At 36.7% G+C, this 27,238-nt stretch overlaps 1 protein-coding gene across 8 annotated transcripts in view; it reads left to right on the top strand.

Moving 5' to 3' along the window:
• The window catches only part of GULP1 (GULP PTB domain containing engulfment adaptor 1), a 169,337-nt gene that overhangs the window by 65,198 nt on the left and 76,901 nt on the right, over positions 1-27,238 (top strand). For 5 of the 8 annotated variants that reach the window (XM_076342184.1, XM_076342192.1, XM_076342187.1 and 2 more), the window contains one exon: positions 14,678-14,768. In XM_076342184.1, coding sequence (XP_076198299.1) covers positions 14,741-14,768 — 28 coding nt within the window. In that variant the 5' untranslated portion in view covers positions 14,678-14,740. Of the gene's footprint in view, positions 1-1,431; positions 1,692-14,677; positions 14,769-24,453; positions 24,530-27,238 lie in introns of those variants that run through there. The other 3 variants (XM_076342186.1, XM_076342188.1, XM_076342191.1) reach the window with 2 other exon arrangements.

Raw genomic sequence — 27,238 nt, forward strand, 5'->3', positions numbered from 1 at the left:
AAGCCGTGTTAATTGTGCAGATATGGCTTCATGACAAGTACAAGATAAAACACAGTATTTTAACCTTGAGGGAAAGTGGTGATTTGTTAGTGTTTCAACTCAATTGCATGACTTAAAAAAAGGCAAATTTAAAGGCAAGTTTATATTTCTTTATTTCTTTGGTTTGGAGAGTTGTGGATCTCGCTGCTCCTAAAAATACATCAGACTGATAGCATGATAAAGCTGACTTTGTACTTGGAATTGTCACAAAACTGTATTGTTATACAGCTTGGACTGCACTAAAATCTAGCATAGAGTTTAGTGGTGCATATCGCAGAGCATTTGAGCTATGTTCTTGGCCTTTACAGTGATATTTTGTGCTCAAATTTTGATGCTACTGGGTAGGTATCTTTTCAACAGCAGAAATGCAGCTTATTAGCTCTTGCTGAAGAGGAAGATGCACAGTTCTCTGATGGCTAGAAGTCTATTGGGTAAAGTTAGTGCTCGAAATTAACTTTTTTGACAGGGGGAAGATAGCAATGTCTGCTAGCAGCTTTCCATATATCACTGATGAAGTTCTATACAATCTGGTTACTCACTTTTTGAGTCTAGAAAAAGTACCAGTTTGAAACTGGTACAATACAGATAAGTAAAAAGAAGTATCAAAGGGTAGTTCTTTGTATGGGTAAAAAAAAAAAAATCATTTTGACTTTGGGATGAAAAGTGCAGATCTTCTAATGCAGTGAACTATCAATTTATATAATTTTGATCAACATATTGTAATGGAGTAGTCACAGAACAGGCAAATCAATAGATGTAAATGTCACAAGTGAGGTTGTTCATCACCCTGAGCAAAGCAAAGATTTGGTTTCATGTGAATGAATCTATTCAGCGCTGGAGACTATCGACACAGTGCCAGAATGCAGATGTGTAAAAAAAAAAAAAAAAAAATTAACTCTCTTTAATGTGAGTTGTGGGGTAGAGTTGAAGGTGATATGTGGATGAGAATTCATGGCAAAAATGCTTATCTCACACAGAGCACCCTAGGGAAGATGCACAGGAAAGTTTTACTGGTTTTATGTACATTTGTTCCCTTTTGCTTTAACCAAAAAAAGGGAAGAGAAAACTGTGAAAAGCAAATACCGTTCTTTTGACTGGAAGCTACGTAACAGTGGAGACCTGTATTTGTACCGAGCATTTAGACCAGTCCTGCAAGATCTTAAGACTGCAAACATTTTAAATAATATAGTGGCAAAGTATCTGAAGACAAGATCTCTCCTTAGTGTCATGAAATAGCAATAAAAAGACAAATAACCTGAATTCACTATACTGAATGCAAATAGCACCAAATAGCTGAAGAAAATAGTACGGTAAATGGATGATTATTTCCTAAATCAGATAGTTGAGCAGAATTCAAGGTGTGGTGGTGACTTGCTCCTCCTTTTATTGCAGGCAGTTGGAAGAGAAACTCCTTGGATGTAAATTACTTAAATGAAACGTAAGAGTATAATTTGGCAAAGAACTTGCTCAAGTGAACTATCCTATATTCATCAGAGCAACAGCAAGACACATGAGATGCCAACAATATCAAGAGGATTCATTAAGCTTGGATGGCCAGCTAGAACCATTTGAAAGACTACCTACTGCTGTGAAGGATCCCAAAAGCATAGTGGGGAGAGTGAGCTTACTGTAGAGCTTCACTAGAGTCCATGGTGAGTGCCACGAACATGTACAAATTCAGTGACTCACAGTATTACCATGGGCACAGTAATCCTCACCTCGTGGGGGTGGGGGGGAACAGGTAGGGGTGTCATCCGTCCCCTTTTGTTGATCCTAGTTACGTTATTGGTCATAACATGAGGAATGGGGCCATAAAATTGGTGGAAGTTGGCACCCTGTCCTGTTTGTAGTTCCACTTTTCTTTTCCCTTTCTGCTTTGAAACCTCCACTTAGCTATCAGTTAATGAAATAGTAGTGAGTTCTTCTGTTTGAAAAGTTACATTCTGGTTCTGTAGTAATGTTATGCTCCCTATAAATTAAAGAGGAACTATCTAAGCTTGCTGTAAAAATTTGTCAGGAAAATATCTTCATTTTAATGTGCTGAGTAACTGCTAGAAAATATTTTCAGTTTAGAGAAATCCTTAAACAGTGAAACTCAGAAGCCCTGGCTTTTACTGCAGCTGTTAAATTCTTTCAGTGACATTGGGAGGCCATGTATTGTCTCTCTGTCTTAATTTCTGCATCTACAAGATAGAATGATAATAATCTCATACAAGTACTTGTAAACTTTACCTAATGTCAATAGGTGTTTCTACATCCTTTGTTGAAAGATTTCATAAATGCTAAGTAGCATTATGGGAGAGGAAGCAGCTTCCCCAGTATTAATAAGCAACTACCTTCCTTTGTTACACCAGTTTTAGCTCCAGCATTACTTTGGCATAAAAAAAGAAATAATCATTTGGGTTATTAGTTCTGACTTTCCCCCCCCCCCCCCCCCCCCCCCCCCCCGGGGAAGGGGGCATGGGGGTAGCTTATGAAACTCTCCAGAGAATTTGAAGGAAATTCAGGGGTTGGTTCATTTGTTTTAGTTTAGGGTTGCTTTCAAATAACATTTTTCTTATGGCTACTTATTAAGTCCTGATGTTTCGTTATGTATGTGTATTGTAAATCAAGACTGCAAAATACATTTTGTTTCCCGTTGGCTTGATTCCAATGACATTGGAAAAGTTAATACTTACTAACTGGTGTAGACCCTAGTTTGGGTATTAAAGCCACTCAGGTTTCAGTGGCAGCAGGTTGAGGTTTTACTGCTTGAAAATAATTCTTATACTGGCAGTTTCAGCAATATTCTCCTTTTGAAGGAGCTACAAAGTGAGAAGTATATTTTAATTTGGCTCCTATAGTAGTTATGCTGTCATCTTGTTGCTTCTGCTTTTAATGGAGTTTTAAAACATTGGTGGTATTAATAGTTCTTGTGCTTTCTTGAAGAAGTCAGAGTCCAGTTATAATAAAGGATAATTTCTGGAAGGTTATACACACAAAGCTAAACCTTCGTTGAAAAATATCACTGAGTTGTGACCAGCAACGTATACTTTTGAAAATCCAGTTAGCAGACACACACATTCTTGGATGAAATAGAAAGGTGAGATTAATTTTGCGCAATCATTTGTGCAGTGGAATTCCAAAAAGATTTAAATATAGGTAGTTCAAGAAACAAATTAGAGCTTGCATGCTCAGAGTCATAAACAAAGTGAAGAAAAAGGAGCACAGAGGTTTGGCAGAGTGATTGGGAACTTCTGTCCACAAATATGCTGTAGTACTTAATGTCTCCGTTACTCCCAGCTTACAACAATACTTCCTCTTCAGTTCCTTTCCAGCTTATCAAGGCATGGTAATTCACATGTAATTTCATGTACTCATTCAATAAGTAATTTCACATGTAATTTTTCCTCTCCTATCTGAAATAATCCGTTATGTTTTCAGTCTTCAAGGTAACTGCTAATTAGTCATTTTGATTTTCATCTCTGTCTGCCCCCACCATAACAGAACTGTTTTTTCTTCATATTTTTTCTTTATATATCAGTATTGTTGAAATATTGATTTCTTTCTTTGAGAAGTAGAGTTTTTCTCAAGTGACCTAGATGCTGCTGTTCTGCAACAGCTACTTAAAATTTTTTGTTTTAAAGGTAGAGTCAAAGATGTTTGTAAGAATTCAGTAACAGTCCTTTTTGTCCGCATGCCATCAGTGAGCCAGTTGAGCGTACACATCTATGCATGTGCATATATATTCAAGCAATTTCCAGAGAATAAGCTTTGCTTGAGTCTTCTTGCATTCGTTTTCCATTAAAACAGAATGGGTTTTGGAAAATCACAGAAAACTGTAGCTAAAGATGTGGTGTGTTTGAGCAGGATTTTTATAGCACTGGGCCATAATGCCTATTCCCTACTACAGAAATTCTCATATGTTGCTGCATTTCTCAATTATTACCTTTGTGCCCAATTTTTTTTTTACAAAAACTTAAAACTGCAGTAGAAGCAAGACTGTTTAAGATTGTAATTTCACACAAGCTTGTTCTTTTTCAGTATTCCTAGCTATTTCTTTTGAAATGAACTTCTGTGAAATACATAAATACCAGTAGAGATGCTCAGCTCTCGTATGGTTGATTCTTTGATTATATAGCAACATTAGTGTTTTGGAAAAGCAGTATTCAAGAAGTGTTCGTGAAGCTGTGTTTGTATATGAATCCAAAACATCGAGTAATTTAATTTTCATTAGTGACTACCAGTATTATTTGTATGTGATTGTCCTGGAAGTAACCTCAGTAATCTGAATAGTTATGCCTGATTCATAAAATTGGCAACATCAATGTATGTTGTTAAGGGAAGGAGGAGGAGAGAGTAGCATGTAGTTTGGCATAACGGTTGGATATAGGGTGCAGTTTTGTGTTGATGGTTCTGATTTTGTTTCACCAGCTGACTCCTAGGTTTGGTTTTTGAAAGCAGCATTTTCTCAAGTGCATGAATGCAGTAGAGAGTTGTTTTATGTTCTGTGATTTTTGCTGCCGTTTCTTCTCTTGAAATAGAGTGTCTGGTCATAACATCTAGGAGAGGATTCTCTATGGCTACGTGTTACGAGGATCTCATGAAAGAGTATATACACGCTGGTGGAGTTTTGCTCCTCATACAGGAGGTCATTAGCCCCTGTGAGCTGTGCTTTCCAAGGCAGTCAGCACTGGATGTTCAGATGCTTGCTGCTGACTGGTAGGGACAGATGTTAAAGATGTGTGAATATAGTTCAAGTGCAATTAACTTGCAGTCTTCACCTACACACATACATTTGAAAATCTGGTTTAAGTGGGGTCATATTTCATACACTGTGAATCCATACGCTGAGTTCTTGAAACCTTGGTAGTGAAGCTTAAATTTCTGAAAGGACTGAGGTGCTGTGAAACTGTCATGGTTTTGCTTCAGTGTTTACGAATCTAGTCGCTGTACCCAAAGCCATAGACCAGAGTTGGTAGCTCAGATCTGTATAGAAAGAAAGGGAAAATAAATGGCATTTAAGCCATTCAATAGGAAACTTTCTGGCAAGGGTCCATTTCTAGTTTTTAAACACTGTTCTTCTGCAGTTTGGGGTTTTTTTTCTTTTTTCTTTTTCTTTTTTTTCCACCCAATATTAAAGAGAAAAGCCTAAAAAGTACTTTCTTTGAAAACATGGCAGGTGTTGGTACCTACTTTTCACATCCCTCTCCTTTTACATCCAGTAGTTCAGTTATGGGATCAGTCACTGAATCTGCTGTTAGCAGTTGTCTGAATTTTGTCCGTGTACTTAGGGGTTGATCTGTATTTATTTCTCTCCTCTGGTTCTGGAGGTTCAGCACAGATTGGTGTTTACCTGGGGAGTGAGTTGCTATGTGTAGTGGTTTAAGGATCGTTGTCAAAGTATCATATGCTTGTAAAGGACAGGAGAAGACACTCTTCCATTCCCAAATATTGGAGAAGCCTCACTGAGGGTTTTTCTATGCAAAGCTGAACAAACTGTAAACATGATGTTAAGACTTGCAGCATGTTTCAACTACATGGAAGGTAATTGGAGCAGGGGCTGGAATCATGTCTTCCCAAGTAGCCAGTACTATTCTGTGTGTGATGTGATAAATGTTTGAGTCTAAACTTGCTGAGCTATCATGCTTTTAAAAACTTACGCATTGTCCTTAGTCCCAACTGTGTTAAAAGATACAGAACACTCCTATCCAGGAAAATTGAAGAAATTCAAGTCTTGCTAGCTTGGAAATTCTATTACGTAGTAGTCTATATCTCGGTAATTTCTACTAAATTACTCCAGGATGGATCACTTACCAAAATCTCGAAATAAGATTCATAATAACTGTAATAATGTGCAAAACACGAATATTTCTCCTTAATACACATTATAATGAACTACTTGAACACACATACCTGATCTACAGGACAGAGATTAGGAGATTAATTTGTCATAAATATGATTTTGGTTCCCATGCTTTTGTGTCAGTTTAACATCTGTGCTTTTCACTAAAGATCACGTCCTTGTCAAAATGTTGGGATTCTTCAGAATGTATTCAGAAGGGCTAAAGAAGATAAGCTAAAGGAATGTAATATGATAAAGCCTAAAAAACAATATAATCTAGTTTTCAAGATACTCAATCTGAGATTCATTTAGTAGAAGTGACAAAATGGATATTGCCAACTTTTCTCAATTTTGAAAACTGTTGAAATCACTTAATAAAGCCTGTCTTATCATATAAATACAGCTTAATGCTGTCCTTGAGGCTAACCAGTTAAAGCAAAGATTCTGAATGCATTAACATTAATGAGAAATCTATTGACTTTAATAGTAAGGGACTGTGTTCAATATGACAGATTTTAGAAGTCTTTGTGAAGTGAGTGAAACTTTTAACTTTTGTTAAATAAATAACACTTTTGTATGTCATTGTTTCAGAAGTATGTAATACGTTAATAAATTGGTTATGTGAAAATCAGTTGTTAGAAATTTGTACAGCAGTGGGGTTTTTTCCAACATGTGACCTTTACCACTGGGAGGGAAGTGATCATAGGAATTGGACTGTAAAAGATAAGAAAGCAAGTATATATACACTCCGTATAGCAGTCTGTACGCCTAGAATTTAAACAGGGTTCTGGTTCTCCTTTGAGGGAGAGTTGTGGAACAAGGGTCCCCAAATTAAGGTATAAAAGTACGGACTTGAAGTCCTGCAGATAAATAAGTTTAAAATTATATAATCTCCCCCACACACTTTTGACATGATTATAGCTTTTTAGTATGTACTTCTCATTTCTGTAAGAGGATGATCTCTGTTAATCTTGTATTGATCTTGTACGCTAAAAAAAAACCTCAACAAACCCACAAAAAAAAAAAACCAGAAGCTTTTACAATTTTTAAAAAACCCCCAAACTATGACTTCAAAGAGTTAGAAACCATTTGTAGTGTCATAGTTCAGAGCTCTTGCAGAAAGGGTGATTAATTCTTTCATTTTGTGCTTATAATAAGTTGGAGCAAGCCTGTTGAGCTCCTGGAAAGAGCACTGCAGCAGAGAAAACATCTAGTGTATACTGTGAAGTCTGTACGGGAGCAAAGATAATACGGGGGGGGGGGGGGGGGGGGGGAGATGCAGGCACGTTTCTCCTCATTCTTCTCTTGCTGGTTGTTCCCTGGTACCTACCCAGAAATTTTCTGGTTGCTTCTGTCTAAACAGACATCTGGGTTTTTCACTTCCTCTTAATCATCTTTTGAACATCAGTAATCAGCTTTTGAACTTCAGTTAAGTTTAATGCACATCGAGGGAAGCATGTAGAGTAGTTTTACGGGACTGGTGGAGCGTGTGTGCACAATGGTATGTCGAATGCACTCTTCAAGTTTGGCCAAATATACTTTGGTAGAGTAGTAAAGTGTTTTGTTAAACTGTTGTGCCTCTACAATGGATCTGCTAAATACAATGAGCTTTTCATTGTAAGCAGTACTAAACTAAGTTATGTCAAAAATTGTTGTGCTTTATTTGGAGATTACCTTTAGAATACCTCATGAGTCTTTCCGTCTCTGCCTTTTCTGTCAGTAGCACTTTTTACAATGTGATTGTGAAAATGCAATGAATACAATAAATATAACCTTAAAAATTTCAGAAGGTTAACAAGAATTTGCTTTTGTTTGGAAACCCGAAGATTTCAAATACTTTTTTTCCCCCCACCAAAAGAAAATGCAATGGAGGGTTTGAAAATAATCTGCCAGTAATTAAATAAATAGCTTCTCTAGATTGTGTATGAAGCAGTCAGCTCTTCCAGAGGAGAAGGGATGATGCCAACATAGAAGTAACCATATTCAGTGTCAGGACATACCTTTCCTTTTAGCTGTATATATCTATCCAAGCAAGGACTGTGCGTAAAGTTTTTCAGAATTATTCATGCTGCGACTCAAAAAGCTCGAGTCCAGTATCCCTTCTACCTGAACTATTTTAAGAGCTGTTCTATGTTTACCTGTTCATGGTGGACATTGCTGAATCTCACTCCATTGTTGTTAAAAACAAAACACTAACAAAGCTCCTCAGGCTCTCCATCATCCATCTGAAAGTAGTGGGACAGGCAAAAATCCTGTTCAGATTCCATATAGATGATTAAATGGCTAATGGGATGTCAAATACAGACCTTCTTGTCTGCAAGTGAGCAAGATGTTTGCCATCTGTCTGTCTTTTGGAAGCAGATGAAAGTGCTTGAGTTCTTTGAGAGAGAACATGTATAAAGCCTTTCTACTGGCTCTAAGCATCTGACATCTGTAAGTTCTTGTACAGCAGAGTAAAAATTAGGCTGACACGACTGAAATCCTTCACCACATTTCACTAGACACTGGCGCTTGTGGATTTGAGGAAAAAGGAAGCTCCTCTTGGATCCTGTTATGATTATTCTATCATAGTGAACAAAATAAGAGTATCGATTTTCCTTGCAAAATAGAACAAGTTTGGGAAGAAGGGAATATTCGCAGTTTTAAAATTACTCCTTTTGTTTGTACAGTATAAACTTGAGTTTGTTCCGTGAGTAATGTAATCCAGTAATACATATCAGCACAATCATTGATGAGCATAATACAAAATAATTGTTTACAAATAAATATGCTGAAAAATGCAATATTTTTAAAATTAAATATATTTTCTAATGTTTTAAAAGCCAGATCTAGAGAACTGTTTTTGTGAAACAAGTGAATTTTTTATTTCTCTTTTTCTTAAGATTGTGCGATTAGCAACTTCTCTGAGGATTTATTGGTGCTTGCAGCAGTTTTAAACACATTTTCTTCTGAGTTCTACTTTAATAGTGAAATTTATTCTTGTTGTATTTCTTGATGTTGATATTTCTTCTTGCTGTAAAACAAAAGTTAGCGGTAACCTTGCCTAAGGAGTTGTTTTTGCTGTCAGATGTCTCAGTGATATCCCCTTGTCACCTGTTACTCATCTGTATTTTCTTTTTTCTTATTGAAAGGAGCAGGTTATTTTTAGGAAATGGGAGACTAAAAAGCCACTTACCCAAGCTTTTTGGAAACTGGTATGAAATGCATGAGTTTCATATAGATTTTTCTGGTTCCTGGCCTCCTGTTTAATGTTGATATTTATAGCAAAACACTACTGTCTGCTTGTCCTCAGAGTTTCTGTGAATACTCCTCTAGCTTTGGCAGATCTACCGTATGAGAAATGCTTTACCTGTGGTCTGAAAGACTTCTTGCTGTGGGGGGAAAAACACTTGTCACAATGGTACTAGGCCTGTACTGGTTGAGAGAGAAAAAACAATAGTGCATGTGTGATTCTTCTGTACCTTCCAAGCTGGTTTCAGGAGCCTGGGGAGAACAAGGGCTGTGATCTCTGTCAGACCATAGGAACATTTTTAGCCTTCAGATGAGGGTGTTCCTGCCCATCCCTTTCACAGAAGGAGAGTGAGCGTATTGGAAGGTGAGCTATATTTTAGGGCTGTGGTTTCCAGCTGTTTTGCTATTTGCCAAACCACTTCTGTCTTCTCTTCGCTCACATTTGGTGAGCCCCTGTCACACCTCTGGTCACTTCACTCATGCCTCCCTCGCCGCAGGCTCTAGGGCCAGCACTGCAGGCTGACAATCCACCAGAGTTGTTGTTTGAGCTCTGCCCCAGTGAGAATATCATCATCTCTACAGCAAGGTATACTTTGGTAGTGGGGAAATGAGAGCATTCGAAGACCAATTCTTGACCAGTTCGCCCCTGACTCTGCACATGTGAAAAATTACAAGAATTAACCTTGGACTTCTGCAGATTTGCCTCCAGCCAGAAAGTATGCTTAGAGCTTGATTCTGGCTATTGAATGTTTTTGAAAATGCTGAGTTTAATAAAACTTTCAAAGTAAAGCTTTCCAGTAACTTAAATGCTCTCATTTATACTCCATTTGTGCTTCTGTGCAATTATAAAGCTCAAGCACAGGCTAAGAACTTCAGTTGATAAAGTTGTTTGATTTTGGTGAAGCCCATAGAGCTGTGCTGTTTTTAAGGAAGAGGTATTATTCCTGCAAGTTTTCATAGTGCTAAATTTCAATTAAATGCTGTTGTTGCTTATAGTCTTATAGACTATTCTATTATCACTTATAAACATAAAGGACAAATAAATTTTGTAACCGTGAATGGAACTGCTTGTTGCCCCAACATTAAGAAAGGCTGCATGTGACTGCAGGTTCAGGGTCTGCACTGAGTTTTGTTCATTGACGTGTCAACATCTTTTTCTTACCATTTTACTGTTTCAGCAGAAAAAGGGTTGTGGCAAGTTAATGTTTCAGTTACTTGTCATACAAAAGTAAGGGGAGTACATCATGATATGATGATGTTTATTTGTTTTTGTGTATCACTTAATGTAGTCTTTTACTATTATAATTTTTACCTTCATTATGTCACATCATATCAGGACAATATTTTCATGGTGTTTTGCTCTAACTCAGATAACTTTAAAGCTGTTACCATATTCCAAAGTTTCTCATCTTACCTTCAGAAGTAACTTTGTAAGCCTATGTTTCATTGCAAGTCAATGAATCACACATTCCTGTGTGCTGCGGCCCATTATAAAACAAGGTTTAAGACATTTTGTACTTCATTCTTTAAGAAATGTTATCCAATATGCTTGAAAGGCTGGGGTCTGAGAGGGGAAAGAGTCTGAATCTTCAGGTCTTCTGAAGCTAAATTTGGGTTTGTAAGGAAACTGTGTGTGTTGGAGAGGGAAGTGAGATTTGACTTTTTTTTTTTAAAGGGAGTTGATGGGTGCAATTTGGGGGTTTTAGGGAGGTTTTGTTGTAGGAATTATTTATGGAATGAAAAAGAGGTACACAAAAAAGGAAGGTTCAGCCCAGGTAATTGTTACAGCCCATGCCGTTCGAAGGGACTGGCTGGGGAGGGAATCCCAAATAAATCCTGAGGAATGCCCAGTTTTTAAGAGGAAATAGGAGACTAATGAGACCAGTTACAGTGGTGGTTTTTTTCATCTCCTTCCTAAGTACCCCCTCTCTTGGCTTCTCTGACACAGATCTAAATTTAGAAAACTTATCAAAACACAACATTTCTGAAGGAGCCCACAGGCGTTTGAAGATGTCTGTGTGGAAGCTTTGGTGGTGTTTCAGCAGCCAGGGAGGACTGCGGTTGCTTGTGCTGGAAGCTGGAAGACTGCCACTCCGCTATCTTTGTTTAGCTTCCTTTGCTGCATAAAGCATAGAAGACGGCAACCGACATTATTGTCAGTGTTAAAAAGTAATTACGGAGGTGATGATTTCAACTTCAAATCTTACCACCCTTGCATTCAGCAGTCCAAATGCCTCCAAACACTGCAGTCACCAAATTCACTAGTTTCATTGCACCCCTTGCCATTTTGCAGTTTCCTCCTCACTGTGAGAAGCACCTCGCCATGAAAAGTAAAGGGTTAATGACAGTGAAGACAAAGGGAAAAGCAAGAAGAAGGTGTTTGCTTTCCCCTGTTACTGTTTAAAGTTTGATATGGCAGCTTAAACTCCACTTCCCATGCCACATGCCCATGTCGCTGTTCAGACTGACCATGTTGTGTGTGTCCCCTGCCCAGGATGTTTGGCTGTTATTTATATTTTCATTATTTTTAGTTTAATAAAATTATTTTCTAAGCCTTTTCTCTCTCTTTTCTTTCTGTCTCTCTCTTCGCTGTGCCCCAGAAGAAATAACCTGATATAACTCAAAATTTCTCTAGTTTATACCTGTCGGAACTTTTCATATTTTGTCAACCATTTTGTGAAATCTCATGCAGGTTTGTATTTCCTAGTAGGGTTTGGTTTCTGGGCAGAGCTGAAGAAAACTCCTAGGAGTAAGGTGGAGAAACATTCTTTACATAGGTGTGTCTTCCTAAGTCATGAGTAATGAAATGGTTTGGTCCACATTCCTATTCCCTGATGCCTCTGATTGTTGTAACTGCTTTACCCTTTCTAAACAAGTGGTTTCACGGGAAGGACTCCCTGCTTCTGCACAGGGCTCCCTGTACCATAATGGGATTTTCTGACTTACCTTCCTTTTGACTTCATTCCAAGCTTTTAACAGACCATTTTGCAACTCAGTTTCTTCCAGCGGCTTTGTGTGTCAAGCACTGTCAGAAACAAAATTATATTCTACCGGAAAACCTGTCTAGCATCTGTGATCAGAGAACAGCTTGCTTGCTCCTAATAGCTTTGTTTGTTTGTTTGTTTGTCTGTTTGAATATTGTGAGCAAAGATATCACAGATATATCTAACCATAACTTTGCTCTTCTGATCAAAAACTTACCAGTGCTGCTTATGACAGTCTGATGTCATCCTCTTGCCCCAAACCAACTGAGGAATTTGAAATTAGCCTTGTGGTGTTTGGTTAGGTTTTTTTAATAGCAAAATTTTATGGGGCATTTAACCATCTGCTTTTTCTGCATCTGAGAGGTTGATGAAGTTGTTCATATTAGAGTTTGAGGGAATTTTAAAAGCAGTTACATGTAGCTAATTGTGTTTCTTTCCCTGTTTAATAACATTTTCTGTGATAAGTGGAAGTACACTGGTTAAGTGTTTTAATACTAGTTGTTGCCTAAGCCATTTCTGTATTTCTATTGATGTTTTGTTGGAATTGAAATTGTGAACACACTTTTGGCAAAATACTGTCCATTTTTAGGTAAGTAGTCAATAAATTTTGGCTTTTACTAGTATAGATTAATGGTAATACATCCTTGTTCATGAGGAGAAAACATATTACATTTCCTAATTTTTGGAAAAAAAATGCAACAATTAAGAACTTCATTGCATCTTAGCACATTTGCTGGGCAAATATATGCAACCTTTTAATAGTTAATACTTGATGTTAGGTATAACAGTTAAAATACTTAGTTATGCTCTGTTTTAAACAACATACTTGAATGGTGATCTCTCAAAATGTGGCCAGCCAACAGCCTCACAATGTGCATGCATAGTCTCTATTTAGGAGATCCTCTACTGAGTAAGCCATCTCAAATATGTTACTTAGTAGTCTCTTGGATGAGGACAGGAATACACAATTAAAAAAAAAAAAGGTTCTGAAAAAGGAGATGCTATGATCCCATCATGGAGGAGATCTGAAGTGATTGGTCTAGTGTTGTGCAAGACAGCTGCCAGAGGGAAAACATACTCTTCTTACTCAAAACTGCTTTCTTCACTGAGTGTAATAGTTCATGAACAAGGTGAACATCCTGAACAAAGTTCTGCCATTGCTTATATATTCTAAGCGTATCTAACAGGCTGTGTTCCCTGTGAAACTAAACCTCTAAGCTAAACACATTTGTCAGTTGCTTGAAAAGCTGAAATTCTAATTTTGTTCAATGCTTGTTACTTCATTTAAACTGAATTGTCATCATTTACGCTGTTGAAAGTCCTACTCTGTGCCTTCTCTGCGAAGAGAACTACTTGTGTGTTGTGGCAGCTTTTGGTGAAACTCCCTCACGGGTGAGCTATTATTTACTGGAATTACCCCAGTAACGCCATTGCCCGTTCCACTGATGCTGCTGAAATCATTCCTAGGACTTCAGAGCCCTTACGGGTGTTTGCTGGCTTCACTGACCTCTGTGTATCTGCAGCTTTCTGTGTAGCACTGCCGATAGTGGAGGCAGCCAGTGGCAATGACCGTGGGTGTACGTTAAGGCTTCTGCAGTTTTGCTGTTAAGAACTACTGTGTAGTATATCAAATGAGTAGCTTCTTGACTTTGTATCAAAATGACTAGATGGAAAGTATATCCTGCTGCCTTTGCTTATTTCATTGCATCCTCCCTCCTTAAATACTCAGTAAAATCTGTAAAACAAAAATGGATCTGGTACATGTACTTTAAAGAGCAAATGGTGGTTAGTTGCACATCTAGGGTACTACACTGTGGTTTAGGTAAACAAGGATTATTCCTTCATTCTCACAGGATTGTATGAAAGAGAAGTCCTACCACATCAGTGATTATTTGAAAATAAAATGGAGGTGTGTTTTAGCTGTAATTGCCCACATGTTCTACTCTGAAAAATATCAACTGTCTACCTGGAAATGGAGATATAGTTGCTTTAATTGGTGTTGAACTTAATAATTTGAAAAGGAGGGGCAAGCACCACAAAAAGTGTTCATGAGCTGCATAAAGTATCTTAAATGAATTTGTCAGTCATCTTGATGCTGACATTTGAAATACTGGCTTAACTTTTGTTTTTATTCAAAGCAAAGGTAATTTTCTAACTGATTTCAAAGATAATCTGATACCAAGTGCTTTGATTTTTTTTTAAATTTTTTTCTTTTTTAAAATTTTTTCCCCCTTTTTTTTTCCTCCTTTGACTGGACTGCTATGAGAGCAGAGAAAGAGGAAGGGCACTGGTGCAGCTTTTGTCTGGAAGACCTGAACAGAATGGAAAGAAGTGGTGGGAATATCTTTACATATGGCTGAAAAAGAAAAATCTCTATATTACAAAATGGGATGAGTTTGAACAGCATTGGATGTGTTGGTTTTATTTTTTTGGGCTGCAAAATGTTGGTAAAGAGTAAAATTCTAAATTAATGTATTTATTTCTCTGAATTACTTCAAAATTCTTAAAATAATTTGCATTGTCTTTAATAGGAAGATAATGATCTAACTTCAAATATAATAATGGACTTTTCTGTTTTCTTATGTGTATTGTTCTGCAGGTTAAAGTGGGGGGAAAAAAAACCCAAACCCAGAAAGATTGTTGACTGGATAGATTTTTCAACATGAATCGTGCTTTTAGCAGGAAGAAAGGTGAGTAATTTAGCTTATGTTCCATGGGAGACACAAATATCCTGTACAAATTCTTCAAAATATCAAGAATTATACAAGGAAGTACTTATGAATAATTGCACCTAATTAACTAGGTAGAAATGGGCAGCAGATGTACAGAGCAAAGCATTCTCAACTGATAGTTATAGAGCTTTCTGGATTGTAAGACTTATGATGAATTTAATAATATTTTCTTTGGGGGGGGGTATATATGTATAAAAAATACACACACTTTTTTTTCCCCTGCACACACCAAAGGATGTGCTGGAGGGTTTTAGAACTTGTAAAGAGTTAGTGACTTCTGTATTTATTACATATATTCATTGGGTTCTTATTCTTGAAGAAGCTATTTTAGAAAACCGTATTTAATATACTTTAAGTATCTCATGCAGCAGAGTATCTCTTAGCTTTAAGAAGCTATTCTGAATTTGTAGCAATCTGAAATGGTATGCTTTCCAAAAGAATATCAAACTACTAAATATTCAGAGTTATGTGTGTTGCTATTCTGGCTTGCTCATTCTCTTTTCATGGTCTGTTTATGATTAAACATGAGTTTTTAGATGGAGCATTAGAGATGCAGCTTTTTTTACTGACAGCTTTGTTGCTATTTTCCCCATTTGTTTGTAATGTAGAAAATATTCAGTAGGTCTAATTTCTTTATTTTTCATGTTTTCTTCTAAAGATCCTTTAGTGTGATACACACTGAACTAGAGTCACCGCTTTAATAACTAGGTGTAAACTCAACTGGAGTAAGTGTAAATGTTTTGTTTATGTAACAAGAATTCCTGCTTTGGTATCAATACCAAAGCTGGAAATAAAAGGAATCTGCCATACTTTATACCAACACGAAATGATAGCATGACTGCATCCTTCCATGTGTAGTACATTTATTTGTTAAAGCCAGATGAATCGAGATAACGTAAGTAGTCCAGGATATCAGCAGATGTAGCTTGATCACAAAAGGAAGATACACTTATTCACAAAGGCTACAAAACCCGATGAAAGATCATTTGATACCCCAGTAGCGTGATGGATGCTGAGGAAATAAGCGAAAATCCGTAGTCCATGCTCTTCGTAAGCACTGATGTATTTTCTTGTGTAGATATTTGTAACACCTCTGTCAAGAGATCTGTACCTACCAGCTGCTTAATAGTGTTGCCTAGCTTCTTCCAAATAATTTGAGAGACCATTTCAATATTCTTTAATTGTGGATTGATTTATCAGAACTGGGAAAGGAGCTTGGGGTTTGTAGATTTTGTTTTGTCTAGGTGACAATATTTTTTTTTTTTTTCCCTCTTCTTTAATGACTTCTCATAATATTTGAAACTTGGCCTGCCATGTTTCAGAAACAGACCAGTTGCGGTTTATGGGATATTTCCTCAGTGTTTTGACTTGCACCCAGTGCACTAAGATGCTCTTTCACTAATTCTCATTGTCCTTGCCAGTGTCTGCATCATGCCTTTATGGTCAAATTGTGAAGTTGTATCCTCAGGTATCTGGGATTATTTGAGGGGTCTGGATTAATTCCTTTCTGTTCTCACTACTTCTTCGTAAGAAAATTCCTACTGGCCTCACCTGAATACTTGGAATTTCACTGTGTTCAAGGGCATTTGCTTTGTTGTTCAGTTGATTTTATGTGCTATTCTCTTTACCCCAATAAGAAAAAAGTATCATAAAAGAAGCTGTCAGGCACAGTGAAGTGCAATTATTGTGGATTCTTAAAAATTATTCAGAACTTAAGCAACGAGAAGAATTAAATACTGACATCCATTTATTTTACTCATAATAACGCACACAACATTTCTATTCTCATATCCTAGGAAAAACACAAATTTCAGTTAAGCAATTGTCAAGAATAAGTGAAAATTACGTATTTTTCATGCCAATTGAAGTTCAAAAAAGCTTGGCTGTATCAACGTTCGCATCTAGTAACCGCATTTAAGAGCAGGTTCAAACAGGTTCAATTGCTGAACTTCCTTTATTGTATTTCCTGATTTTACTCCCAGACCTCAGAGATACAACAATTTCCATGCCTGTGTTTGGTGGGGTTGTTTGTGGGTGTCTCCTGTTCACAAGAGCATGGATATTTTGAGGAGTTAACTGCGTGAGTGCTGTGACTTCCCTAGCAGTGCTCTCTAAATCCAAATTAGTCTCCTGGTGGCTGTGCTGGTAGGGTTTGTGCTAATTACAAGTTTGCATCAGTCTGTTACCTTGGAGCGACATAAACAACAGCCTCAAATATGTAGGATTGTGAGGGGAATTTAAACAGATGTAAGTGGTACTTTCACAATAGTCAAAGGTTATCTGGACTGTGCAGACTTACAGAATAAGTGTCCTCTAATCCTCATTGCCACGATCAGTCTGTACTAGCCTTTCAATACGAAGCATATACAGAATGTAGTAGCTAGTGCCATAGCTCCTTACCTTCTTGAACCAGGTAAGCTGGTGACTAGAATGACTCGGACTGTGCTGTACTCGCTGAAAAGCTCGGTTCTTGCTCCATCACCTGATTCAAACAGCAGAACTTTCCTTCTAAGTGCAAGTACTTGGTGTAAGTTTATTTTTGAGGGCCATGATTTGAGCATGAAACAGCCACGTCCACTGACAAGGTGTGCTGAGTGCTCTGACCTTAAAAACAGCTGGTACAGTCATTGCCTGTCTGACTCCCAGAGATTTTGCACAAACCAGAACTTCTAACCTGGACATTTTATGTTTGCATTTTAGCTGTATTTATTTTTATTTAGCTGATAGTAATTTTAATTGAAGGCTTAATTGATGTGCTTAAATCTCCAACTGAAGATGAATAAAATTAAACTGTTCATCTTTCATCCTGATAATGACAATGACAAATATAAGAAAATGTGAAGTTTAAGCAAATTCAGCTTGTTTCAGGAAGTACACAAGCAATCCTAAATAAATGGCATCTTTTTGCAGTCCAGGTTGTAATATCTGTTCTCATCAGTTAGCCATGAGCTCGTATAACAGGGAAACAAACTTTATGAAATAATACTGACAAAAAAAGATAATTTTTGGTTTAAAGCTGGTATCAGCACTTGCTGAAGTTGCGTGTTTTAATGTGAAAAAATGTAGTACTCGTTCAAACTAAAATAGCCTTTCTGTTGACTTCAATAGAAGTTGGTTGGACTCCACAATTACGTATGTGTGGAGAAAATATTCTGTTGTAGCAATATTATATGACTGTACAAACTGTACAAAAATATATATTCTGTTCTCCATTCCTTGATCAATGAGTGCAGTATAGTCTATTGAAGTAGTTTTTATAGAGTTTTTTTTTTTCCAAGGATCTCTTTTCTTCTCCCGCAAAAGCAAATTCAAGAACAACATTGTATGTGTTCTTGCTGCTTTGTTATTATGACAAAACTTGTGATAACATTTATGTATCTATCACAGTATCAGGAGCTTGCTTTTGTATGTGATCCAGGTATGGGTCATGGTTTCTGAAGAGTCCTCTTAATTTTTTCCTTTAAAGTCAGGTGTGGTAGCATGCTAACTTTGAAATGTTGTAGTGCGAAAAGTCTGTAGTGCAGATCAAAGTCTGTTCATCTTGAAATATGTTTGCATCTTGATAATTTCAGTCTCTCTTTTAAGTAATTTAGGGTTATTAATGTAATTCTCCTGTAAGAGATCTCTGTAAATGCTATATTTTCATGTAAATTTTTCTCATTATTAGTGTGTTGGTATCTAAACTGAATTAGCTATTTGTCCTTAATTTATATGTGATTGTGTGTACAGGTAATGTATATACATAAAACAGAAAGCATTAACTACGGGGTTTTTGTTTTGGTTTGGTTATTTTTTTAGTGAATGGAGGTGCCTCTCTGAGGCACATTTTACTGATTCTGTGGCCTTCCATTCAAAGCCATTAGTATAAAAACTGGTGCATATAAGTAAACAAAAGTTAACTAGTATTTGTTGGCTTTTGCCTCATCAGAAGTGTGAAAGAAAACTACTGTTCCTTCTAGAGAGAGGCATTTCTAAATATGGAATGACTGTAATCCAAACCTTCTGGGAGTAAAAGAGTGAAACTTCTTGAGTGTCTCAAAATAGTGCTAAAAATGTAGGTACGTATGTCTACTTTGGGCTAAATTTAGTACTGAATTACAATGTGTGAAATCCAGTGGACTTAGTGAGGTTGTGGAGGGTGTAAATCACAGTTGAATTTAATTCATTCTTTATTACACCCCAATGGTCCTCCTTCATCCCAGAATAAATGTCAGCCTTAGTTTACATATGGCAGGCACAAAGTTCAATGCCAAAGCTGCTGTTGTATGCGGGAATCTGAATTTTCTAATTTTTTTTTCCATATGATAGCAGTTCGTAAGGTTGGTAATTGATGCCACATTATCAGCTCATGAGATCTAGATGGTATTCATAATGCTAAATGGAATATATTGAAGTAATAGCCTGTCATAAATCAGAAGTTTCAGCAATAACATTTCTGTGCAATGGCTTTTTGAGTCTCATTTATGAAAGTGCAGACAGATGTATTTAATGGGCAGGGTCTGACATATAAAAAAATGCATCCAAAGGTTATAGGATGCTCTTTTATGTGAATGGACTGGCTATAATATGATCTTTATTTTTATTGTAAACTTATGCTGCATTCCAGAGGTGACAAATGTTTTATTTTATATTTCTTTTTCTGAATGAGTAGACAACAGGTGAAGCCCCAAAAGGGTGAAGGGGATAAGTATAGTCCTAAAGCAAATACTTTCATTCTGTCAGAGAGTATATTTCACATCGGTGGTTTAAACAAACGGGCTATTGTGTGCTGGACTTCCACGTTAACAGTAATGATAAAAAACATAAAGAAAGAGTAGATACTTATATACTTTAAAGGCACATAAATAGTCACAATCTTCCTCATTGTGATCTTCGGATATTCTTGTGATTGCACTTTGTCCTTTCATAAAAGCACTCATCACCTTCCAGGACAAAAACAAAAATAGGTCTAAATCTCTTCCTCTGCCCCCACCCCCAAAAAACTGCTGCTTGATGTTTGTAGGAGTTTTTTAAATAAGAATTTTTTCAAGAGCAAAGTTTGGGAGGAAAAAAGGGTGCTTTTTTGTGTATCAAATATTTCTGTATTCGGTTAGTCTCACTTAACACAAAAATTAGTTCTCTTAATACTTTTGTAATACCTCCAGAAAGAGGTTTTGTGTGTTCCAAATACTGCTGCTTGGGTTTTGAAATAGGGGGTCATGTGGAAAACCAATATTCAGTGGCCAAGTCTCTTCTCTGGATTGGTAACTGAATATGTTTTTTTAAGTATAGTTTGTACTATTGTTCTCATTAGGCTGTGGAGGTACCCTTTCAAGTATGCCAACAAGGAGAGTTGAAGGCTTACTACCTTAATTTGGTAAGGACCAAATCGTCTTCTGTTGGTGGGACAAGGAAGTGGGTAGTCCTGCAGCGCGTGTGTGTTTGCATGCATTTGTATGCAACTGTGTATGTATTTATATTCTGAAAGCAGAAGGAACAGATCTAATTGTTAAGGAAAAAAAATGATTACAGTACATCTTTAGAGGATGCATAGCTACAAATGAGTACACTTTGGAAACTTTCTCCATAGGATTCATGTTGGGTCTGCACAGATAAGCCTAATTTTTCTTTTCTTTCTGTTAACATGAGAATAGGAGAATAATTTCCTGTTGGCTATTTTATCTGCATTATATTCGGAAAGGTATTGCAGAAATAATCTTATCTATCACCTGCTTTAAAGAATATTCTAGGCAAGTTAGCAGTGATATTTACCACAATAACTGTTTGTTGCTTCTGCAAAACTTAGGGAGCTCCTTTCAAGAACATATGTGCACTGCTTAACCATAAGGCATTAAATACTGACTTTAGGATGGGAACAGCATTGAAGGAGTCTTTAAGCTTTTTGGTTTCTACCCTATTAAAATTTATACAGTCTAATTTACAGAATGTTAAATGATTCGCATGGCAGTTTGGCAAGCGTGTATTTTGAGATCTACAAGCTAATAAATTCTTATGTAAATTGTTACTACTGTATGATGTAGAGTTCTTGTCCAAGTGTACTACTGCAAGTAACTTCCCCAAGCTACAACCTAAATGCTTGAGTTACATAGGTACACTGCTAGTTAGCTGGATGAATGTCTAATTAAAAGTGAGATGTATTATTCTGTGTGAAATAAATTTGGATGTGTACCAACCATGCCTTGACAGGAATCACAATGACTACTTCATTTTATAGGGCTTTGTCTTATAAAGCTGTTGGAAAATTGCAAGGAACATCCAAAATATGTCACTTGAGAAAATACTATTTTGTGAAATCAAAATCTTTAGGTACATAAAAGGATGTACCTTAGGTACGTAAGCAAGAGGAAGCTACGGATATGCATATTGTAGTTGTTCTGAATGGTTGCTGCCACTCCTTTCTTCTCTTTCCAGTTTATTGGCATTTTAAAAAAAAGTTCCAATTAAATTTTTCTATTACGTTATTTTAATCTTCCTGAATTAGAAAATTAAAATTCTATTTTAACTCTATTGAGATTCCCATTTCTGTTCCTTTTCCGTTGTTTTGCCCTACCAAAGTAACACACGTAATGTTCTTATGTTAACAGTTTGAAATTCTTCGAAAACTTGCCTTTTTAACAATTTTTGACAAGCTTAATTGATAGTTTTCCAAATTTATTTATAGTTATACTGGAGTAGTTGGCTGAACTCTGACTCCAAAAGTGAAAGGTGGAGTTGGAGGTTTGATCAGTACATACTTCTTAGTGAAAACTTGTGAAAATGTGATAATTTAAAATAAATTATGCTATACCAGTAATCTCTTTTTCAACTTAAACTAGAAGCTTTTATCAAAGACACAGTGTAGCTGCTCTTGTGGCAAGGAGACGTAAGAGGTACAGGCTAAATAGTTAAGACTTTTTTTTTCATGTTTTTCCCTTTGATTTAGGAAGCTGAACTTGTTAAAAGTTCTTAACACCAACAAGTTAGAAATGCAAATGTAAAGATTTGCTAATCACTGGTTAGTTGCACTAATATTATTTTGATCCTATTTTACTTTCTTGTCAAAACCTACATACTAGCATCCATATCTCCAAAATATATAGTATATAAAATGCGTAGGTTATGCAGTGAGTGTTACTATTGGAGGAAATGCAAATACTAGACTTTTTTTTCATTTTGTAACTATGCCAACCCAGCATTCTGTGATATAATTTTGCTATTTTAGTAATCAGCTATTTAAAACCATTCGTAAGGTCCTAAATATTATGGGAGAAGGACACAGAAAGGCGAAGCATTCTGCAAAGCTCACTATGTTCTAGGGAGATACAGCTCTCTTGTCTTGGCAAAGAATAAATAGGCCTCCAAAGAACGTTTTATGTTTGCAAAAAGAGGAAGAAAAAGAAATAACAAAAGTAATTATTTTTTTAATTATGTATATTGATGGGTATTTGCCTGTACGTGCTTAGGGCAGAATCTGACTTGTAATTTCAGTTGCTTAATCATAGTAACCTGGTAATAACTTTAATAAATTACTGCTATTAGACACGCAGATTGTACTCAGTCATTCCTCTAGAAGGTGGTTGGAACAGATACTCTAGCTGAATTACAGAAGAATATGGGTAGATTTATGTTTATTTAATATTGCATTCAGATGAAAACTCTAGTAACAAGCATTAAGTCTCATGGCTCAGCGTATCAGTTCATTCCTTGCCTGCAGTAGTCAAGAAGACAGATTCTACCTTGTTGTCTGACTAGCATAAGTGAGGTTTGTGAGAACCTGCCTGTTTCTGTTGCAGTGCAGGATAAAGGAAATGATTTAACTGGGCGACAATTCTTGTGCGTCCCATTGTGAAGGTTTTCTTTATTTATACATAGATAGATAATCTAGGAAAAATGAAAGATATAGATACGTATATACACACACTGAAGCAAATGAGCTATTTGTTCCCTCAGGCATTAATACCTAGATGTAGCACTGATCTTGTGGGATGCTCTCTTCTTCAGGAGACTGTTATTAGGCTGATTGTCACATAAGATCTTTCTTTCCATAGCAAGTTTTGTAAAGCAGGAGGAAAAGGCAGTTCCAAGATTTCTTCTCTTCTGTTAGCAAGGAAAACATCCATTGATGTCAAAGAGATTTTGATTCAGTAAAGAATAAAAGCTTTAGTTGTTTACCTTCTAGAAATGACTCTATTTTCACTGTGGCACTAAAAAAAAGTTAAAATCAGAGTCTTTCTCTGTTCATCATATTAAATGGAATGGCCACTAGGTCTCATATGCTTTGATAAATGCTTTGGAAATGTAGTTAAGTAGAGCCATTCTTAGTATGCATGAATTAATAATGAGAGTGGGGTTTAGGGAAGCAGTTAACTAAACCTGCACTGTTGAGCATTGTTTTGCCATTTAGCAAATAGTTCATCAGTGCTTCTCTACTAAATCTATTCTGTAATATCTGTTGGCAATAACGTGTGGAGAAATTAATCTCAAAGGGAGAACAATTTCTTGGCACTGTTACTGCTTTCCTTTTTGGTAGATAGATGGTCAGCTGTGCTGTTATTTAACCTAGTGTCATCCTCCGCTAAGTGCAGCACAGTTGTTCTGGATACTTTATGAAGTCCCCGAGGCTATTGACTTCAGCATGTGATTTGTCAGCACATTCCTCTTCCCCAGCGTTGAGCTGCTGAGGCCTCTGAAGTGGCTCGCACTGGTATTCCCAGATTGTGTGATGACCAAGCATTTGATGTGAAATGCAGATTGTAAAGGAATCTTTCCTTTATAATGGAAAGGGGCTGGCGTGATTTGAGGGGGACTAGAAAGGAGTGAAGTCTTGATTCTGAGCACAGTTAATCCTCTGACCATGAAAGTGCCCAACCCCCTGCCGCCACCCTTGCAATTCTGTCTGTCAAACCCCAGGTCTTCCAAATGTTAATTTTATGCAGTTTTCCCACTGCCCTTAGCAGACTAGTGTATGCTGGCAGGGAGCAAAACCTGAGAAGCTCTCCACCCAGGTCAAATTCTCTTAAAAACTAGATGGGATGCTGTGCTGCTGCTACAGGGGCTCTCTAAAAGCCTGTGCCTCACAGTTAGGATGCCATGCACGTGAAGAGGTGTTGTGTAGAGGCTACAGGATTACTAACTCTAAGCAGGGCTGTGGCTTACCCTGTGCCCTTGAATTCTGAACGGTGATCCTTTTTCCCATCTTTTCTCCCACGCAGTGCCAGTATGTTTGGCAAAACCACCACATGCTTAGGCTTTTACCTCTTAGAATCTCTCATACCTCATTCAAGCTAAACTCTACTTAGGTTTTAATGGACTCTGGATGGCTCAAACTCATAATTCTCAAAAAATAACTGGACACTTAAACTTTAATGTAACTGCTAAGGCAACCTAGATTAAGAGCTTCAGACAAGATCTAAAATAACTGCAGTTTTCACCTGGTATGATAGCACGAGTCTCTCTTCACTTTCTACTGTTGTTATGTTAGATGCATGCAGTTGTCAGGTTTGGTTTTATCTAGGCTTTTGGTCCTTTCTTTAGGACTTACTGTTTTATTTATCTATAAAGTGTCTAGAACTCTTGCTGCTATATAACTAATAATAATATGAACTGTGATTTTCATTGTAGGGTTTCATATTTTGTTTGTTGCTTCAGAATGAATAATTAAGTACTAAGCTGTGAAAACCTGTTTAAAATTAATTTTAAAAGTGAGGGATCATGCAAACCACAAGCCACATCTACATCAGGTATTTAAGTGAATGCCTGTTTTATACGTTTTCTTTTTTCATATTTTTCTGGTTTATTGGATGCAAAATGTCTGAAATTTAGTATTTTTCAACTGCTGTGAAATCAAACTAACTCTAAGCAGTATTTCAGACAGCTGCTGAGCGTCGCGTAAGTCCAAAATCAGAGCTTACAATTCAGAAGGAAATGCTGGTAACAAACTTCCCCGTAATAGCTTGCATGATTTTTTGCATGTCTTTGTTATCAATGTGAATTTTGCCTTGTATTGATTTTTGTTTAGCATTAGAGAGTTCTTCTGAAAGTGCCACCACTCTGTAATTATTACCTGCCTCTAGGAAATGGGCTTCCAATGTCAATGGAAAACTTACACCTATACCTTATACAAAATACCTATGTCACAGTGTCTGCGGATCTACATCTGGATGTTGGAAATGCTGCTTGCTGACTCACTGTTTTAATCAATGGCACAAGACTCGTAGAATCCAAGCATCTTTTTGGTACCCTGCTAAGTTACTGATTTCCTTTTGAGCTGAGAGTATCCATCCACATTTCCTCATCTTTCCCTAACTAGGGGTACCAACAGTTATGGAAACACCTTCCTAGCAGTGTTTTTCCTTGCTGGAATCCCTATAGCATAACTGTTTGAGGTTGGTAGGCAAGTGGATGACTTCACAAAGAAGTTTTAAGGTAAAGCTTTATACCTAATTATAATATTGGAAAGATTGCTAGCTGCTTAATTAAGAACAGCATTTCAAACTTGGCTCCCAAGTTAAATCACTTTTTTTTTCAAATTTGAACTTGCCCTGCTTGGGGATGGAAGAAGGGAGGAGGAAACATTTGCAAGGAATAGTTAGTTTTACTATTAACAGTAGTTAATAGTTTTATTATTAACAGTATTGTCAGTAAACTGTTAGTTCACTACACAATTGTGTAGTCAATTGTCTGCCCGTAAAATGGCTTTAGAAGCTACAGCCCTATTACTTGTTTGTGCCAGTACTAGGCACTGAAATGAGTGGAAGACTGTTTGGCTTGGGGTTTTTTGTTGTTATTTTTTAAGAGATTAAATGTTTTATTTTGGAGCATTTTTATTAGATTTTCCTTTATGTATTTATAAATACACCAGTATCCTGCTGAAGCTCGTAAACAGTTGATGTGTAAGAAATGGGTAAACAAAACACTGACATTAGCAATGTGAATGCATATTTCGGAGTTGAATTTTGCACTGCGCAGGTCTTCACTCTGCTGCAGTAAGCATGATGGGACAGAAAGCAGTCCTGCCTTACGTGCCAGCTTCCTCTGTGTCTGGGACTTGCAGTCAAGCCCCATCACCAGTCTGCTTGTCTGGCCTTCAGCAGTGCACCAACTTGAAATGGAATGCTTGCGATTATCTTTTGGGTTGTCAGGCTTTATTCTAACATTCCTAATTCACACTGATTGTTACTTTTTATTTGTGGATAACATCAGCTTTTGATACTGTACTCAAAATGGAGATCAGGCTTCAGGTCTTAAAATATTCTGGGAAATGAATGTGGTTCTCTGTTCCAGTATTCCAATCACAAGCCACAACTGAAAGGAAGAACCACTTCAGTGCATAATCGTACTCCCGGGTACCACTGAATGGACAAACCATGCTTCCTTAAGCAAGCAGTGATAATATCGCTCTTCAGTAATGGAGCTGAACATTACTGTCATCTAGAATGAAATTTGCTTAAAGAAAAAAACTTCCTCAAGTTTTGCAGTTTTGATCCTGTTACTGTGGTGACTGGTGAATATCTGCTTAACAGTTTTCTTGCTTCTGTATATTCAAAAATATTTAGTTATCGGTTTAGTGTCAAGAAATGTCACAGCTTTTGCTCTTGAACAGTTTGAAGTGAACAGGATTTTATTGGTCTTACGTGTAACTAACAAAAAAGTTAGTAATTGCTATAACTGCAATTCCCATTAAGGGCAAAGGGAATTGTCTCTGAATATCCAAGGGTAGAGTTTTGCTTTAAGCTATTATTCTGTTACTTAATTCAATAAAGTTCTAGATTTGTGACTTTAATTCATGCTAATTAAAACAGGAGTAGTCTCATGTTAGAAACACTACTAAATATTGAATGTGTGGAGTATAAAATACTACTCAGTGTTACAGAATCTCTCATGCGGTTGGTAATACAACTTAGTATTTTGGAACATCATACATTTTTTTTCTTAAATGCTTTCAAATTAGAAAACTTTAAAAAAATGGTTTCTAAACTTCTAATAAAAAGAAGTTTTTTCTAATGTTTGGAGTTTCACCTTAAATTATGTAGAACATTCTAAATGGCCATTAAAAAGAAAGAGAGAAGATGTATTTCACAATAATGAACTCATCATGTCACCATATGAAATATGTGGCGGGACAAGTAAGACAATAGCACAGTCTTGCGATGTGAAAATCATTAAGGGAAGATATGCAAATTCATTTAGGATATGTAAGGAAAGATTAAAGAAGATCTAAACTTCCGAGTCAGTTACCACAATCTGACTTGCTTCTATTTTCTTGTAGAAGGATTAGGGCGCTTTTCTATCAGTTTTTGCTCGGATAATTTTTCCAAAATAATTTCTTTTGTCCCTTTAATATCTTGATAATTCATCAAAAAAGCACATAATTAATCAAAAAAACATCATTAGAAGCACAACATGCAGTCAGTGCTTTAAACAACAACACTAGGATTCAGAAAATACTG

Source organism: Aptenodytes patagonicus, chromosome 6 (genome assembly GCF_965638725.1).
Source record: "Aptenodytes patagonicus chromosome 6, bAptPat1.pri.cur, whole genome shotgun sequence".
NCBI lineage: Eukaryota > Metazoa > Chordata > Aves > Sphenisciformes > Spheniscidae > Aptenodytes > Aptenodytes patagonicus.